The sequence below is a fragment of the Lactuca saligna genome, chromosome 1 (genome assembly GCF_052625555.1).
Source record: "Lactuca saligna cultivar CGN05327 chromosome 1, ASM5262555v1, whole genome shotgun sequence".
Lineage (NCBI taxonomy): Eukaryota > Viridiplantae > Streptophyta > Magnoliopsida > Asterales > Asteraceae > Lactuca > Lactuca saligna.
Window position 1 is genome coordinate 66,048,269 of NC_136417.1, and position 18,943 is coordinate 66,067,211.

Sequence of the window (18,943 nt, forward strand, 5' to 3'; positions counted from 1 at the left end):
AAAATAAAGAAAAGCTAATTCTTTTATTAGTTTAAAGTCTTCCATAAGTTATGGAACTTGAAGAGTTTTTGGATTAAAACTACTTTGAACACATAAGTTATGGAATTAATTAGTTTTGAATAGTTTCAAAACTTGCCCTCAAGTTTTGGAATTTGTAAAGTTTTCTCTTATGAATACTTTAATTCCAAGTTAGCCCTTAGAATTTTAAAAGTTAAAATTCAACCCTTATACTTTATAATATTATAAGTTAATAATATATATATATATATATATATATATATATATATATATATATATATATATATATATATATATATGTATAAGAGTAAAGTCGGTCTTGCCGCTAGTACGCCTCATTCACGAAGCCGGTCTATAAGGTGGGTATAAGGTTGTTGCCTATAAAATGGCAACTTAATGGGTGTCCACTCTCACCCACCGCTTGCTTGACCGGTGGAGGGTCGTTAGCCGAACGGGTTTGACAGGACTATAATTCTCCCTTCATTAAAAGTATTAATGATAAATACTAAGTAACTAAACTCTTAATAATTCCCAATCTTAGTTACTTAGGAAAAATGTGAATAAGGTGCTAATCCATGAAGTTACACTTTACACTTTGTCTAAGTCGTTAGTGGAGCGTGTGTGGTTAACCGGCACACTAACTTGGACTTAACAAGGTAGGTAAAGGGTGACTTAATATTTATCATAGTATCGATGGAGCGTGTGTGGTTAAGCGGCACATCGAGATTAAAACATGCCATTGAACAGTTCAATGAATCTCAAAAGATCTAGGAGTTTCAAAACCAATTAAAACCTAATAATACATTTCGTTTATCTTGGTGGAAATTGGTGAATCGTCATTCACCTACCTTCAAATTGTTTTATAGCTTGGATTACGGCATACCTCTTCTAAGTTATAAAATAGTTTGTTGGGTCCTAGCCTTAATATTTCATATTGGGTGTTATATTAAGGACTTTAAGATCAACTATCTTGAATATCTCCCAAAACATGTCTGGTTTAGACATTTATGATCTTCCCAAATCTCTTGAAACTAGCTTTCCTAAATGAAGATGATGTTCCAATGGAAATCATACTTCTTTCACCTCCTCCAACTATTCTCCCTAACCCACAAGTTCTTGAAAAGTTTAAGGTCACTCAAACCCTATTGGCAAGGCAAGGTCTAGGTGTGATCACATCTTGGCGATGTAGTCACATATTGACAAGCCGGGAGAGAAGGGTGTCAAAGTCTTGAGAAAGTTGGTGGTTCAACTACTTTCTAAGTCACATAGTGAGTTCTTTTAGAACACCTATGAAACAGACTATGACAAGACCCTTAATGATCTTATCTATTTGCTAAGATCAACTTCCTGAAACTTTATGGACATTGACAATGGTGACACTGGAAATACAGAAAAAGCATTCTCTTCCCAAGGAAAGGGATTGACCATAGTCAACTAGGTTAACCAAATGGTAAAGAGAAAAGGCTAAGTCTGTAATAGTCCCGTGTACCATTATCAAAGGGTCCATATGTTTATATTGCCAAAGGAAGGGTCATTAGTTGCGAAGCTGCCAAATTTACCTAAGGATGTTAAAGTAAATAAGATTGACTCTACTTCAGGTAAAGTCCACTAATCTAACTCTGTTAAGTTTCTATTCTGAGATTCCTGATACATGATGTGACTGGGTCACATGGTAATGTTTTAAGAATCAAAGAAAAGTAAAGAAACTTAAAAAAAGAATATGCTAAATCTGATCGCATAGATGGATTTCTATCGCGTAGTTTGAAGATCGGATTCTTGAGCTACTTCTTAGGAGTTATGAGGTATTGCTTAGGAATAGATAACAACAAGTTTTCATATGGATTGTAAGGATAAGTTTTTCCGCATAGTTCTAAAATAAAAAGGAAATTTTTGATTTTATTTATTTTAAAATATCCTTACAATGGCATTTGAGGAAAAATTGTTGCTTATATGATTCCATTAATAGCAAGAGTGGAAATATGAAATTGATTCCTTCATTTGTGGTAATGTCTAAATTTACCAAATAAGGAAAGATTCTCATCATCCAAAGTCTCAATTGGACCGGGACTTGGAATCATGCAAGTTGTATAGCATGATAAATGAGAACTTTCAAGTATTGGAAAAATTAAGACTAATTACTTATTCACATGGATGTGTGAGTCAAGTAATGGACTAAGGGATCGAGTACATAGTCATGTGCACTGATTAAGTCCACCACAAAAGATATAAGGCTATTCGTCATATTTTACTAAAGCTCAGTAAATATGATTATACTTACAAGCTTAAGTGTAACTCTGAGACATTGGAAAAGGTTCCAATGTAAGGCAGAGCGAATAAGAAGAATCAAATTAGGCAGAAGGATAAAAGTTTCTCAAATCTGAAAAAGATGGGAGAGTACTTTAGTATCAGTTTTTGCGATCATCTTAATGATTAAGAAACCATATCAAAATTAGTTCTCTAAGGAAGTCTTAGTGCATTCTTATGACTAAGAAGAAGGGATCTTGAATTGTTGAAATGGTTAAATCAAGAAGATGAGTCATACTTCGTTCCAATACAAGTCTTAGAGTCATACTCCAAGATTGTAATTTGAGTGACATGTCTTTAAGAAGGTTTAAAACACGTGTCAAATGTAAGAGTAAAAGTTTCCTACTCTTGTACATTTGAAATTGGTAAGTTGTGATGTTTTGGATAAAACAAAGACCAACTTAGGCCAACTATGTGAAGTGTTTGTCTTGATAAAGAATTCGCACTATCCCTCGAATATCTGACAAGAGAGTCTTATAGGTCAAGAGGACAGTGGGATTCTTAAAGGTCTTGAAAGTCTCAAGAACTAATCAAGAATGAAACCTGAAGTTCTTCACTAGCACACGACTTGAGGTTTATAACCTATCGTGTTGACATAGTCTGTGCCCATTCCAGTTAAAGTTGAGTTCTTAGAGTTCTCAATTGGTTGCAAAACAACTTGGAAGCAATGGTAGGCCCTTGAGCTACCAGGTGGCAAGAAATTAAGATTAAGTTCAGTCCATATGAGTTTGGATTTGTCATTATCCTTGACTTATGACTATGGTTTTGACAATTCACATGGATAAGAACACATGCACCATTAAATCTAAGTGTCATAAGGTTTCTCTCCGATTCATGAAAATGTTGGTGAGGAAACACTTTCACTAAGTAGATTTTAGCTAGATAGCAATTGTGATATTTGCATTCTCAAAGTCGTTAGTGGAGCATGTGTGGTTTACCAGCACACTAACCTGGACTTGTGAGAAGTGGCAAAAAGGTCTAACCATTATGATTACGGCATCCCTCTTCATAATTGTTTAGACACACAAGTGTGCTATCTAAGGGAAGGTGTATGATTTTGATAAAGTTTTATCAAAACAATCTAGTATCAGAAATCTGAACTTTGGTAAGAAAGTCAATAAAGTATTGATTTCTAGAAGTCGGGTTTTCTGAGTACATGTCAAAGCTAGTGGGAGCATAAGTGTTATGCTAATAATCATCATGTTAGTGGGAGCATGATAATTATGATAAGTATTGCAAGTTACCAATGTTAATTATAGAAAACAAAAGTTTCAATTGGGAAAAAGTTGTTTTGCTATAATTAAGGGAGAGGAAATTATACTTCATCTCAAATCTATAAGCTTAGATCGTGAGGTTTTAATCATTTAGTCAAGGAAATATATATGAATTTCATGTTGGAATGACTCAACATAAGGAAATTATGTATATGGGTCCATTATTTGCGTTCTAAAATTCGATTATGATTACGGCATCCCTTTTTCATAATCTGAATTATGAGAACTTGGCAAATAGAAATGGAAATGTTATAGCAAAAGACTGGTTTAGTCTTTATGTGAGACATCATGAATCGTGTCCCATATGCTTCGGATATAGGATCGATTACATGTGCTATATTCATGCTTTCTAAAAGTTTCCAAATGCTTGGGGCATTAAGAAGGGAAAAGGTTTAGAACTGGATATGACTAAAAGGATTAAACAATTGTCGAGGACAATCTAAGGTTTACCAAAGATTGGTTGCTCAAGGACAGTTGGAAGTATAGTGATAATTCTGGAAGGACCATATTGACATAATCTGTAAGGAGGCAACTCTTGTTCAGAAGTGATAGTCAAAATGAATCTGGAAATGTTTCAAAGTCAGAAATTTCAATCTGTGTAAGATTAAGGAAACTTAATGCAAGAAGGATGTTTCCAAGGAGTTGATCTCCTTTGGAATGCTCTGTAATGATTGTTGCCAAGTCTTTCTGACTTTGTGCATAATCGTTACAAGAGGATCAATGCATATAAGTTTAGAATCTAACAGATTTCAGTAAATGGCATGAATTTGGAATTCTTGCATTTGCAGTAAGGATTTGGAAGTGTGAAAAGAGTATCATTGAAGTTATGTTCAATTGATGTAGTTCACAAAGTAAAGATCATAGACAAACATAGTATGCATACTTGGTGTATGGCATGACTAGTGTTTAGAAAACATAGTGTACATGCTTGGAGCATGGGACAACTATTGTTTTAAATTCAAGAATAAAGTTGATAGCTGAAACTGTATACAATGAATAATGTGTAATCATATGGTGATAAATAAAAGGTGTTTTATTTATTTGCATGTTTTGACTTCCCGAGTAAACTAGGTTATTCTTCCGGAATGACTAAGTTATTCAAACCATCCACAGTCAGTCATATGTTGGAAGTAGATATGAATTAAGATTGTCATGGGTTGGCTTGTAGAGGTCTAAGGTGTTGGACAAAGGGCTACAACACTCATGAGTGCTCATAAGTTCTGAGTATTGGATTCAACCTACGCTCATTGGAATCACTTCATGGATTTTATCACGAGTGATCATGAGACGATAATATCTTATATTCTTCAAACCTAGAGATATGAGTTGTTACTATGAGTTGGTTGTACATTGATTGCACGAAACCGCATTTGGTAACTCGGTGCTATAAAACGTGCCTTTGTGTATGATTCAACAAGTAGTAGAACAAGCCATATGAGTCGAAGTTTATCCATTCCTTTTATAAAAGCGATATATGTGGGCCCCTCGATGATTTGATGATGACAAATGGAAGTGTTCGGCCGGGCCAGGACTGATTTGATTTGTTCAATTAGTTAGTCGTCATAAATCGGAAATCGGGAAACAACAAATGGACAGAGAGAATGATTATAATCCATGTCTCAGTCCATATGATATCTAGAATGGAGGAATATATGATCCCTTATCTAATGGACAAATCATTAACAAAGGTCAAAGTTCATCGACAAGGTCAGAGTTCGACAGAAGCTTTTGAGAGCTATGATTGCCAGTTAGTTCCTGAAGTCATACGCAATAATAGTTTTAGACTTATCCAAGTGGGAGACTGTTGGATTAATGTCTAAGTCCATAACTATAATTGGTAAGATTTGACCCGACCCGGCATGGTCCATTTGGGTTGCATGGCATCATGCACTTGGATAGACTATAATGAGAGAAATAAGAAACTTATGATTATTAATATATTATAAGTTCTAGTATATTAATAATAAGAATAATAAGATTATTTAATTAGTATTGATCAAGAATTAATCTAGGATTAATTAAGTGATCAAAAGAAGACTAATTAAATATATGGGTTGATTGTGTAAATCATCCATACTTGTATAGTGGGCTAATGCTCCATGGATTATCTAGTTGGGCCAAAACCCATATGATACTCCATGGATGCTCCATGGTGTATTTGAACCCATGGATCCAAGGAAATGGAAAGTCGTGACAATTAGAGTTTACCCTAATTGTAACACTATATAAAGATCTTATTCTTGACCAAAATCGACCACTAATGAGAGAAAGAAAGGGCTAGCCGATTTCATGAAGTGTAGAATTCTCTCTAAGTTATTCCAAGTGCTTATGGTGTTGTGTGAACCATTTGAGGTGTCACACTTGGGGCACTAGGCACTCAAGCTTCATGAAGACAAGCACTATCAAAGAGGTATGTATTCTATCTTGTTATATTGATAGTTTTGTATGCTAGATTAGGATAATACCTTGGATGTTCATATTTGCATGTATAATAGAGAAAACATAGATCCAAGGTATTTAGGGTTGCATGTACACTTAGGAGTGTTAGAATGCTCATAACTCAACAACTGGTGACAATGAAGTTGAAAAAGAAGAGGTTGAGATCCATTCCATTTTCAACTCTGATTTGCAATGGAAGGGGCAAGTACCTATTTTAGGGATGAAGTTTGAAAGTCCAAAGCAACTGAAAAAATACGTTATGTACTTATCTGTGACGAATGGATACCAACTATTTTTCAAGAAGAATGACAGTAAAAGGTTGTTCGTGGGTTGTTGCAAAGGAGCTTGCCCATTCAGATTATGGGCTACGTGGATAAGTCAGGAGGTGTTATTTCAAATCAAGACATTGAATATTGAACATAATTATGCTAGAAACTACAAACTAGTTTCTATTGTCACATGCTCATGAATAGGAGAACATTATACTAAGGAAATTTTTCACAGATAGAAGCTCACTATTATACAATTGAGATTGGAGGTCATAAGGAAGTTTGGAATACAGGTAAGTTGAAGTCAATCTAGAAGGAAAAAGGCACATGCAATGAATCTTATTGAGGGGACCCTAACTGAGCATTATGCAAAATTATGGTCTTAAGGGGAGGAAATTAGAAGAACTAATCCAAGTTTAACATTAAAAATTGATGTCCAATGCATGCTTGATGGTTTGAATTACTTTAGTAAGTTCTATGTGTGTTTTGCTAATGTGAAATCTAGTTGGTTAGAAGGGTTTAGAAAGGTGTTGGGATAGATGGGTGTTTCCTTCAGGGTGTATGCACGGGGGAGTTACTATGTGTTGTGGGCAGAGATGATAACAACCACATCTTTCCAGTTGCATAGGCAATAGTGTGTGTTGAGAATAAAGAAAATTGGATGTGGTTTTTGGAGTTGCTTAAATATGATCTTGAACTAGGTATGATCAATGGTTTCACATTAATGTCTAGCCAACACAAGGGTCTTATTGAGGCAGTTAAGGCGGTGATTCCTTGTGCTGAGCATAGACAATGTGTCAGGAACATTATTGCAAACTTTAAGAAAATGTTTGCAGGGGCTATGCTTGAGAACCTTTTTGGAAGGCTTGTAATGTAACAACATCATATTCTTTCTATGTGTTCATGAGAGAAATAGAAAAACTAAGCCCAAAAGCCCATAACTATTTGATGAAAAAGGATCCAAAGACTTGGTCAAGGGCATTTGATGAAGTCGGCAAGGCTTATGTTGCAGTGGAGAATAGTCTATCAGAGAGCTTTAATGTAGTAGTTGTGGAAGCCAGAAGGAAACCTATTATCACTTTTCTGGAGGAGATAAGGTTATATATCACGGAGAGGATGTATAACTTGAAACACAAAAAATGGTCAAATGAGGTAAATCCTTCCATTAGGCGGTTGCTGAATGGTTTAAAGATTGAAGCTAGGTACTGGAAAGTGCTCCTAAGTGGGTTAAACAAGTTTGAGACTATAAATGAAGGGAAAATTTAGGTGTGGATCTTGACAACAAAACATGTTATTGTAGGTTATGGCAACAAAATTTATATAGGTGTGCACATTTAGTTGCTATAATCTTATTTCTTAATTTGGATGTTGAGACTTTTGAAGATCCTATTTTTTGTAGGGAAAATTACAATAAAACATACCTTAATAATATGTTGCCTATGAATGATAGTAACATATGGCCAGATACATCATTTACCCCACCATTACCTCCCCAAAGAAGAAGGATGCATGGAAGACATATTGTTAAAAGGAAGAGAGATGTCTCAGAGAGGATGGGGAAGCACAACGTATCAAAGAAGGGTAAACCCATTGTGTGTAGTGCTTGTGATATGCCTGACCATAACAAGGTGACTTGCAAATCAACAAATAAGCCAACTAAGCTCAAAGGGAAAAAAGCAAAGAAAATAAAGACTAACTAGGTAAATTGTAATGATGTTATTTGAGCAAAGCAATAGTTGACATGTGATCTTGTATAGGATTCTTTAGGTGAATGAGGTGCAGGAAGAGTGAATGGAGGTGTAGGTGGTGAAGGTGGTGGGCTGCATGGAGGTGTAGGAGGTGAAGGTGGTGGAGTGCATGATGTTCCAATGTCAGGTGGCGGAGTGAATGGTCGTAAAAAAAAAGGTATGTTTTTCACCATGCTTTATACACTTTTAAGTAATATCTTAGTTGAAGGATAATATGGTAATTTTGTGTATTATAGGTTAACTCAAGGGGTGTGTGTGGTGCTGTTAGAACAAGAAAGCCTTCTGAAAGACTTTTGAAGACCAAACTTGCAAAAGCAGTGTATGGAAAGAATGGTGAAGGTAGCTCAACAAAAAATCCAATGGATATAGATTAGGATTGGGATTTGTGTATTTTGAACATGTGTTGTGTTTTAAACCTCTATGTACTATGTTAAGTTGGTTTCTTCATGAGGAACATTTGTGTCTTTTGAACCTTTAACAATTTCACATGAATGCAGCATATGTATTTTGTCATTATGAGTAATTTTTGTAAGATCACATGCCATGGTACTTTCTTAGCAATATTCAATTATCATGGTACTTTCCAAACTACCGATCGCTTTTAATCCAACCATGTGGTGGATCCTTTATGTTCATTTTTATGTGGTCCACATTAACCAAGGGTACCTTTTATGTTTATTTGGTGTGCACATGTGAATTGGAATATGTAAAAGGTAATGCACTGCATGATAAGTATAATACCATAAAGATGCGTGTTTCCATTAAATACAAAGGCACATGGGCATACAAAAATATGTTAAAATAAATGGAAATTTACATCCCTACAAATACCAACAACTATCCAGACCACCAAAAGTCAGTTGTCTTCCATCCCTATCCCCAAACAATGTTTACATTAAGGAAGAACATCTAAACCACCAAAAACTACCAACCCCCCCCCCCCCATCACAATACCATGCCTATCCCAACACATTTGATTTTTGCATCAGCAACACACCAAAAAGAAGCACAAACACCATCATAGCAATCCCGAACTTCAAATTCACCACCCAACTGTTTGTTATCTTCAACTGCCATGGCAAACTCACCATCTATAATGTCTTTAGCAGTAGTGATTTCAACATTCAGGTTCTTCAGCATAGCTACCCTTCTCTCCAGTCTGCCAGTGTAACTGGTGTCTTTCATAAGTTGTAAATCATACTTGAGATTGTTAAAGGCATGCTTGTAGTGTGGTGTCAGCTCACCATCGATCCTCTTGAATTAATTACACTTCTTAGCTGCCATCTCCACCTACAAAAAATACATACCCAGTTACACAAACCAAAACACCCCCATTTCCACTATCAATTGTATCAACAACAGTAAACCCTAACCTCAACATTATCGCACAAGATTTCATAACCCATAACTCCACGCTATAAATGACAAACCCTAAAGAAGAAGATGCTTACCAAAGAGTCAACACAGTTGCAAAATCTGTGAGCTGGATTCTTATTAAACATCGATATCCTTTCTACAATGACCTTTGGAGGATGACGACAATTACACAAGTTGTTATCACGATTCCTAGTAACTACAACAATGTCGTTCGTAGAGCTTGATCCGGTTGAGTATGCCATCGAAGATGAAGATGAATTGCTTCTTAAGGGGTTCAAGAGCAGACAAAGATATGTTAAAAATGGGAAACAATCTTGTAGAAGTTGTCTTCATTTAGGGCACGCATACTAGCTTCTTAATGAAGCCGATTCGTCAACTGCCAGTTGTGAATCTGCATGGACAACGTTATCCACCTATACACTATCAATTCATTATAACCAGTAGTAGTAGGTCAATTTTTATGTTAGTGGTTAAAGTGACAGGTAAATTTCGAATTTGGAGGTCTATAAAGGCCAAATCAAATAATAATGGGCTTTTAAAACCAACTGTAAAAGTTAGTAGGGTCATGATGACAAAAACCCTTATTTTTATAAATAAAATAGTTAGATTTGTGGTAATTATTTTGGAGGCCAACTCTTAGCCCTTAAACTAAATGATGGGTAAAACCCACCCCTGAACCCCCAAAGCATTATAAACACACCGCCACACAAAAATGGGGTCCTGCGAGATCAAGGTCCCATAGGGTTTTGGACATCTTCAACTAACTCAGACATGTCCTCCTTGTTGTCCTAGCTTTTGCTTTAATGTCCTATTAAGCTTTTGTAGACTGTAGTATCCTTCCTCTAGCTCCTCATATTTCCACAGAAAAATGCCCACGTTTTCTCAAGGTAGTCTACAATGTAAAATAAAAAAAATAATTAAAAAAAAAAAAAAAAAAAAAACATTACACCATCATCAACCAAAACCATTATAAAACGATATTCACCCATATTATACACATTACACAATCATCAACCAAAACCACTGTTATAATACTAGACACTATGTACACATGTATTTTATGATTTTGATTTATTTAAAACTTTGTTTGTATTTTTAATGTCAAGATCATCTCTTTCAATCCATGTTACACACTAAGGGTTTTGTTAGGGTTATCAAAACAAAAAACATACAATATTTAATATTTCTTGCAAAATAACACCAAAGGAGGAAGATTAGGATCACCAAACTATTGCGGTAGTTCCAAAACTCCGCCCTGACTTTCCATATTTCCAATTGGTTCGCTCCTTTACATGCTTATAGCACCAGCAAGTCTTCACCACATTGGATTCTCGGAAGTTATACAACTCTAGTAGAGGGGTTTGTGAGGATGAAAACAAAGACAACATTGATTTGTGAAATGAAGTTGAGGGAATAAGAGTTGAAAGCTTCACCAAAAAATTGGTAAGAAGGAAAGCGATAGTAGTCCAAACAAGGGTTTGATCTATTTTGTAGGTGGGGACCATGAGTTGACGTGGAGTCGACATTAACTGTCTTCCCTTCCATGTCAGATGCCAGGTCAGATCTGTTATCGGCTAAACCTTTTAAATTTTTAAAAATGACTTGAGGTATTTTGTAACTTAAATAGCCAATTGCACAAATAAACAAGCAATCCAACTCAAGTTTATGGAGAGTTTCCATCCCAAACAAAACTCCACTTTTAATATTAAAATATTCAAAGCTATTAATTTTTTTTTTTTTTCAAAATATCACTATTCTAACGGAGTTATCACTTCTTTTCTACACAAAATAAATCATTTCATAAATTTTAAAGTTTAAAAAAAAAAAAAAGTATAACTTGTCTAAGCACCACTGCTGTTTGCAACACCTGCACGAACTCTCAACATCTCAGTTCGCTTACTTCTTTCCATAACATCCACTAGCCAGTTCACAGTTTCCGTTATTCCAGTCCTGAAATAAAAATTTAAATACAAAACAATATATTTATTAAAAAAAAATATTCGAATTATAATAACAATATAAAAATATTGCTGACTTTACTTACCCATCATACCCTGAAACAGCTTCAAATGTATAAGCTCTTTCATCTAATTTCTTCAAATCCAAATACTGAGCAAGTTCTTCTGCTGATACAGCATCCGCAAGATCCTAAAAATAAATTTATTTGTAGTTTAACCCAATCTTAAAATAAAAAAAAAATTATAAATATTCATATTTAATATATTTTTGTTTATTGTGTATTACCTGCTTATTGGCTAGTATTAAAAGAGGGGCACCTTGTAGATCTTCATGCCTAAGCACCTTTTCTGGCATCCACAAATTTTAAGTCACATACATATTTTCAGTTTTTTCCACAAAAGGGTAACAGGTAAATACAAAAGAAGAATATTTACCAAGGGCAGATTTGGAATCTTCAAAACGTGATGGACAAGAAGCATCAACTACAAAGATAACAGCATGTGCTTCTTCATAATACTTCTCCCAAATTGAGCGAAGACCAGACTATGAATATATAAAAACTCAAGCATCAGTCACAAGAATAGAAATTAATTTGAATTGCAATAATAAAGTTTGTGTTTTAAGGTATGAGATAAAAGGGACCTAACTCGTAAATTCCATGATGAGTAAGGATTATATTGTAAATACCTGACCTCCAAGGTCCCAAAAGACAAGTTTTGTATTTGAAGTTTCTATTCGACCAATATTGAGCCCAACAGTAGGAACAATTCGATCAGGGGGAAGGCCTTCTAAACTTGAATATTGTGTCTTCAATTTCTCAAGTAATGTCTACACATGAAGTATTAATCGTTTGTAAATAGTAAATAGACATGTTAAATGCATAAGTTTCTTTAATGTATGTAATCAATGAAAGAATAGTGAAAAATTACTGTTTTTCCAGCCTTGTCGATTCCAAGAATCAGTACATGAAACTCAGTCTTGCTGACAAGATATTTCCAAAGTCCATAAAACAAGGAAAACATCTCTTATGATTCTTGTTATATCTCAGTGTTTAGATCTTCTCCACCTTAAAAAAGGAGAAATGGGACTCTTCCTTTTCTTAATTCAAACTCTGCATATCAGCATCTGGAAAACAAAAGGGAGAATGGGTATTAACATTTCATGGAAAATGTATGTACTCCACAAAGAAGATCAAAATCAAAGAGAAGGTAGGAGTCAAAACTATATAACAAATCAATTTCACCTCTAACAACATGTATATATGAATCATAGTGATGCCAAAAATAAGACGCCTCTTTATTCCCTAAAGAGGTGAAATTTGTGTTTTAAGGTCTAACAGGCTACTTTCAACTTGGAAATTAACATCAATGTTAAACCATTTGTGAAAAGTAAAATTCGATCAAATTGAACTTTATTTGGAGCAACAAAAAGACATATATATTTGTTGGTGATTTACAAGAAGAGCGTATAGAATTTGGCATACTGGTTGACACATCAAAGCTATTTTGCTTGAATTGTAATGGGAAATTGACTAGTAGAACATTGTGGGCCTTGAGGATCATTCACCTATGGATTTTATCCAGTAAAAAAATCTCATAGATCTAAAAAACTTATTATATAATCCAACTGTATATTCCCAAAAATTGAAGGTATTTCGCAAGATCTTTTACTGTAAGCCAATGAGATACAAAATTAAGTAAAAAGTTCGGGGAGATCGCATATCATACTGCCTATTCGGTCAAATAGAAGACGATCAACGTCGAAATTAATAAGTTTACCGAACCAAAACACCAAACGACATGATCTAAAAAATCGCAGAAGATGCTGCATCGATTAGGTTTTAAAACATATACGAACCAAAGTTGAAAATTACAGGATTACCTCGCAGAATGCAATGGATAGGTAATCCGGAGGACGAGAAGATTTTGCAGTTCTGCACTCTTCGTCGTCGTTGGTTAAGTGTGGATTTCGATTTTATGCCCAATTTCCCTCTTTCAACTATATTTATTTGGGAAATGTTCTTACATTTTGACAACATTTACCATTTAAGTCCTAATTTTTCTTACATTAAAGTCCTTATAGAAAAGTATATTTATATTTTGATCTCATTTAATTTTTTTCTTTTTTAAACAACAAAGCGACTTGCAGTTATATTTGAAATTGGGTAATTATCTTGTTCCATTTACGCTGCAAAGAAAATATTCATTCCTACATTTTGATTTTATTTACAATGATCGTCGACGATGAGGTAAAGATTTCATAAAGAATAAAAAGAATAAAGAAGAGAAAATGTTTCTAAAAGCTTGAAATAGGAGGTGGCAGGCGGTGATGGAGATGATGGGAGAACAATAATCACCTCCAAGCCGATGAGTTTGACTATTTTAGCATAAATTGACGAACAATAACCGGTTCAATTGGGGGCTCGTTTCATAAGCTAACTCTCATTTTATATATATATATATATATATATATATATATATATATATATATATATATATATATATATATATAGTAACATCTCAATTTCCAGATATTTTATTTATGCCCTTAGTATGAGAATTGTTTGCATTATGGTCCCAATGGCATTATTGTAATTTTTGGGCAAAGGGTACGTACGTTGGGTGTACATTGTGTGCGCATGACGTACGTGGCAAAATCCTAAACCCTGATTTTTAGGGTTTGGACCCTATTTAAACATCCTTAACTCTCAAGGCTTCTTTCTTTCATCAGCCTCCAACCCCTTTGCAAACCCTAATCCATTTGAGAGCATTTTTGAGCTTTATGTGTGTTTTTGGTGAACTTGAAGGAGGAAGAAAGAAGAGGAGACCATCTTAGAATAGTGGACCAATTTGGATCTAGAGCCACATCATCATGTGGCGTCATTTGAAGGTAAAAAGCTCTAAACTTTACGAAACTGTGCATAAATATTGTTTGTCCATGAGTTTGTGTTCTTTTGGTCCCATTAGTTTGGTATTATGAGTATGGGTTACTCTAATTCTTATAAGTTGTCATTTGAGACATTTGGAGGGTTTAGAATCATAAAAATGTGGTCTTGGTCATTAGTTCCCTTCAATGCAAAAGCTAGGATGTCTTAATGAGTTAAGAAGTTAGAGTTTTTGGTATTGAGCACTTAATAGCCATGCACGACCATATAGCTGGAAACTTTATGGTTAAGGAAGACATTTGAGGACTAGATCCAGAATTTAAACGAAAGAGCTTAAAGGATTAAGCTCTTAATAAAAGGGATGGATGAAAGTCGTGTATGCTTGGTGTACCAAATCGTATGTTAGGCATACGCAGTCAACACCGTGATCCTGGTCAAACTCGAGTACCCTCTGCATACAAGCTGAGTATGCCAAGCGTACTCATTTGAGTTGACTCGATTGACTTCTTTACTTTGACCAAGTTTTACCTAAGGGTATTCTGGGTATTTTCATTATAAGTTAAGTTTGCTCATGTTCCAATGAATAGGTGATTTCTAGAGCTGATAGTCGAAGTAGTGTCTTGTTCAACAATCGTTTCAGACTGAGAGGTGAGTTTTCCTCACTGTACTTATGGGTCGAAGGTACCTCGACCCACTGGATTTGATATCATGGTATATTGAATGATGCTATGTTGAATATGTGGTAGACATATATGATTACCAATGATTACCGATACGTGTTAGACTGGTAGATCTATATGATTACATATATTGATGGATATACGTTAGATTGGTAGATCTATAGGACTACATGTATTTACTGGCTATTGCTTGTTATTGTATATGTTGATGTGTTATGGTCGGTTGGGTTGAGGTGGTCCTACTTTATGTTGAATTTCAAGATACCTAGGGTGGTCCAGATTGGCTGAAGACCTGTGAGGCGGTCCAGACAAGTTGAAGGCCCGGAGAGCAATCGAGATAGGTTGTAGGCTTCGTGTGGCCATCCAGTTATGTTGAAGGCTCTGAAAGCGGTCCAAATAAGCTGTGGGCCCGATGCAACAGTCCAGTCAAGTTGAAGGCACATGTATGCATGTTGTTCTTTGTATGGTTGTATATGGTACTTTGGGGGAATTTACTAAGTTTTGGCTTACAATTTAAGTTTATGTTTCATGGTACTTCAGATGACCGGGGCAATACGAAGACGTGATCGTACACATCCTTCGATGTTATGTTTTAGAGATTTATGATACATTGATCTTGGGGATATTTGTATTCGATACTTGATTTTGATATGGGTTTTGTTTGAAAACAATGGTTTCTCTTAATTTAAAAATCAAAATTGTATCGTGATTTTGGGGATGGTACAAGTTGGTATCAGAGCCCTGGTTTGAGAGAATTGGATGAGTATTCGTGTGAATCCAGACTCAAATTAAGGATCTGTAAAAATATTTCAAAATAAATTTCAAAATAGTTCTCAAAGGTTGTTTTCAAAGGTAACCAGAGAAGGATGTGATGTGTACGATCAACCAGAGTAGAAAGTATACCCCTAGTTACCCACACTGTTACTTGTTTATGATGATTATGATAGAACTGCATATTACTCATAGGTTAGGGATCTTCAGGAATTGCATGATAGAATTTCCTGATGTATGATGCTTGATAGCCTAAGTGGACTTCATATATGTCAGATGAAATTGACATCATTACTGTAGTTGCTTAGTGTATGCATCATAGTTTTACATAACAAAGATTCTATAACCTAAGAATGATTTATTTAGCTTTATTTCATGTTCTTTTCTGATAAACGGCTTAGGGTAGAGTCAAGTATTTGATTGTCTATGAGATCCAGCGTTATGTATGATTAACATGCATGAGTGGTTGCAGGGTTGGTGGAAGTTTCATGAGTGGGATCAATTCATAGCAGATCAGCATGAGGAATGATTAGCCACTCTTTAGAGAGTGAGGATAAGATGAATGTGTATACTAGATTCTTGAGCCTAAAGGTCGGGAATTTTGTATGTGGATATTCCTGATTTTATTATGTCTTAGTGCCAGTCGACTCTACTGCTCGAATGTTGCTTGATTTGTGCTTTGTGGGAATCATAGTGACATGCATTAAATATCAAATGAGTATGTTAAAATACATGCTACGAAGGTTAAATAATCTTAGAGTGAAGGATTTGCTTCTATTGTGCAGCTCACGTCTGAGTCTAACCGTTGTAGGGTTGAGCCTTTTAGTCAAAAGATTGTTTAATTTTTGTTGCATGTAATTGTATGCATGAAGTGGTTAGCTGACAGTAATATGTGCTCTTCAGTAGCTGATGACAGGGGAGATGGGGAATCCTAAGAGAGCCTAGGAAGTGCTTTAGTGCGGTTGCTACGCTGTTTTAGCGGGAAGTGGGAGTACTATTATGGGTGGATAACTTAGAGGACTCGGGATGATTCTTGAGGAAAGTATGAAAAGGTGTGGAAGATAGTATTAGGCCCGTACTACTGGAAGCATAGGATCCATACTCGAATCGAGAGAAATCACTAGGATTCTAAGGAGTTGGTTGAGGGTAGATGACATAGTTGATACCATGATTCGTGACAGTGTTACTATATCTACCAATCTTTTGGTTATGGTTGTTCAAGATAAGGATGAGGCCGGTGATTGTTTGGACTTTATTGGACATGTTAGTTTGAGTTCGAATGGTGCAAACATAGGTGATTTGGATGATTTTGAGGTCTCGAGAGCCTTGCTCAAGTAGTACTAGTTGATTCACAGGATTGAAGAAGGAAGCAGTTGTCGTGATCAGATCGATGACTTTGGTTAGAGGATGAGTGCTTGGCAAATGGACTAGAACGTCACCAACTATGGCAAGGGTTATGTCCTAGTTTTCCGAGTTTGGAGGAAGGCGTGAGTAGGCATGTGACTTTTAGAGTTAGCATGTAAACCCAACATGGATCTAGTTGGTTGCGGTTTTTGGCGACAGTATGGTAGCGTAGGAAGGAACACAAGGATTGTTGAGGTATGGATGTGTAACAACCCGTCATTTCAGGTCATCAAAGATCGAGTCTTGTAAACTCTTTGAAAAAAGGATTAGAATATCATCGAAAAATGAAGTATTCAAAAACTCTGTTTGGAGTACGCTATGTAGTAAATATCATCTTAAGGTTTTCAAACATATAAATAACACAAAAATCCGAATTATAACGAAGAAGTTATGACCATTCTAAGTTTTTCCGACAAAAAAATCGGCGATACGAGGTTACGTAAAAACGCAAAGTTTCAATAAAACACTTTCTGACCTTAGGTGTCTAAATGAAAGTCATAGATATCGTTAAACTACAAACGTGCATAAAAAGAACGCTCAAATCGGACATCGTATGAAAAAGTTATGAATTTTTAAAGAAATTCCTTAATCACGTCATTTTAATAAATAAATAATAAAAATAATTTCGGAATTTGCCGACGGAATCTAAACGAAAGTTGTAGATCTTAGTCTCACCTATGTGTGGATATAAAAAACGTCGAAAACAGAGTTCGTATGAAGGAGATATGAAGTTTTGAAGTTTGATAAATAATTAATATATATTTATTCAAAACTTCGGTATTATCCGAAGTCTGAGTCACACAAGTACGCCCCGCGTACACGAGTACGCCCAACGTACTCAGTACCTTGGCCTCGGATCATCCACGTCGCCCCTATGTGAGCCTCCCCCCTGTCCCATCCGAAGTCCGAGGCAGTCGAGGACTCGGTCATGCGTGACGTACGCGTACGCCCCGCGTACGAGCGTACGACCCGCGTATCGAGGCGGTTCTAGCCTCCTATAAAAGGGATGCGAGGGTTCCCGGAAAAATTGCTCATTCTCTCTCACTTTTCTTGCGTTTTGCCTCATTTTCCGTGCTCGCACTACCCCGAAGCCCTGGTCATTTTGTGCAAGTCCCGAAGGTCGATTTTACTCCCGAGAAATCCCGAGAAAATCCGCCTTTTCAAGCCAAAGTTCTGCTCGATTTTCGTCACACCTTCTTTAATCAATCAAGTGAGTTCATACCCCTTTTCAAACACACTTTAAATACATTTTAAATGATTTTATACTCTATAAGGGGGGGAATACAAGTAAACATACGGTTATTATCGTGTATTTTATAAAGTTTCACTTCACTTGTTTTTATCGAATAAATCACTTGTAATTCCTTACTACTATGGAAAACTCTTGTCATACTTTGCGTGCATTAGACTTATACAAAGTATATAGTGATTTCAAAGTACCTTTCGTTGCTAAGTCGTTTTATACATTCTAAAAACTTATGATTTATGCTTTGTCAAACATTGTGAAAAAGGATAAACTTTGCATACAAAACTATCACTTTAATACAGACTTAGTTAAGAATCCATGAGACGTGTATATCTTCAAACACTACTTTCTTATTAGAAAGTAATGCCGCAAGTCCTGTCTATAACCAGAGTCTCCCGTTAGGAGAACGTGTCAAATGTGTATAGATCTATACGGGAAGTTATGATCCTGCGCCCTGACTGTTAGCTACAATCCGTCCTTTGGGGTGACAGTTGTCATAACGCTGCGACGCCTGAAGAACGTCATTACAGGCATATTATGTTTAGTATGGTTATAAAACTCATCAAATAT

At 35.6% G+C, this 18,943-nt stretch overlaps 1 protein-coding gene and 1 long non-coding RNA gene across 2 annotated transcripts; both read right to left on the reverse strand.

The window, feature by feature from the left end:
- Positions 1 to 8,787: 8,787 nt before the first annotated feature.
- LOC145038751 (uncharacterized) lies at positions 8,788 to 10,533 on the reverse strand. Its single transcript, XR_013679545.1, has 2 exons — positions 9,504 to 10,533; positions 8,788 to 9,342 (listed from the first exon to the last, which is right to left on the reverse strand). It is a non-coding gene; the product is annotated as an uncharacterized LOC145038751 (long non-coding RNA).
- A 575-nt stretch (positions 10,534 to 11,108) lies between these two features.
- Positions 11,109 to 13,393, reverse strand: GB1 (GTP-binding protein 1). The gene is made up of 7 exons (XM_078987013.1): positions 13,270 to 13,393; positions 12,318 to 12,513; positions 12,076 to 12,216; positions 11,823 to 11,931; positions 11,674 to 11,735; positions 11,474 to 11,577; positions 11,109 to 11,379 (listed from the first exon to the last, which is right to left on the reverse strand). Exons 2-7 carry the CDS (start codon positions 12,408 to 12,410, stop codon positions 11,271 to 11,273), a joined length of 618 nt encoding a protein of 205 aa, XP_078843139.1. The 5' UTR covers positions 12,411 to 12,513; positions 13,270 to 13,393; the 3' UTR covers positions 11,109 to 11,270.
- Positions 13,394 to 18,943: the final 5,550 nt, after the last annotated feature.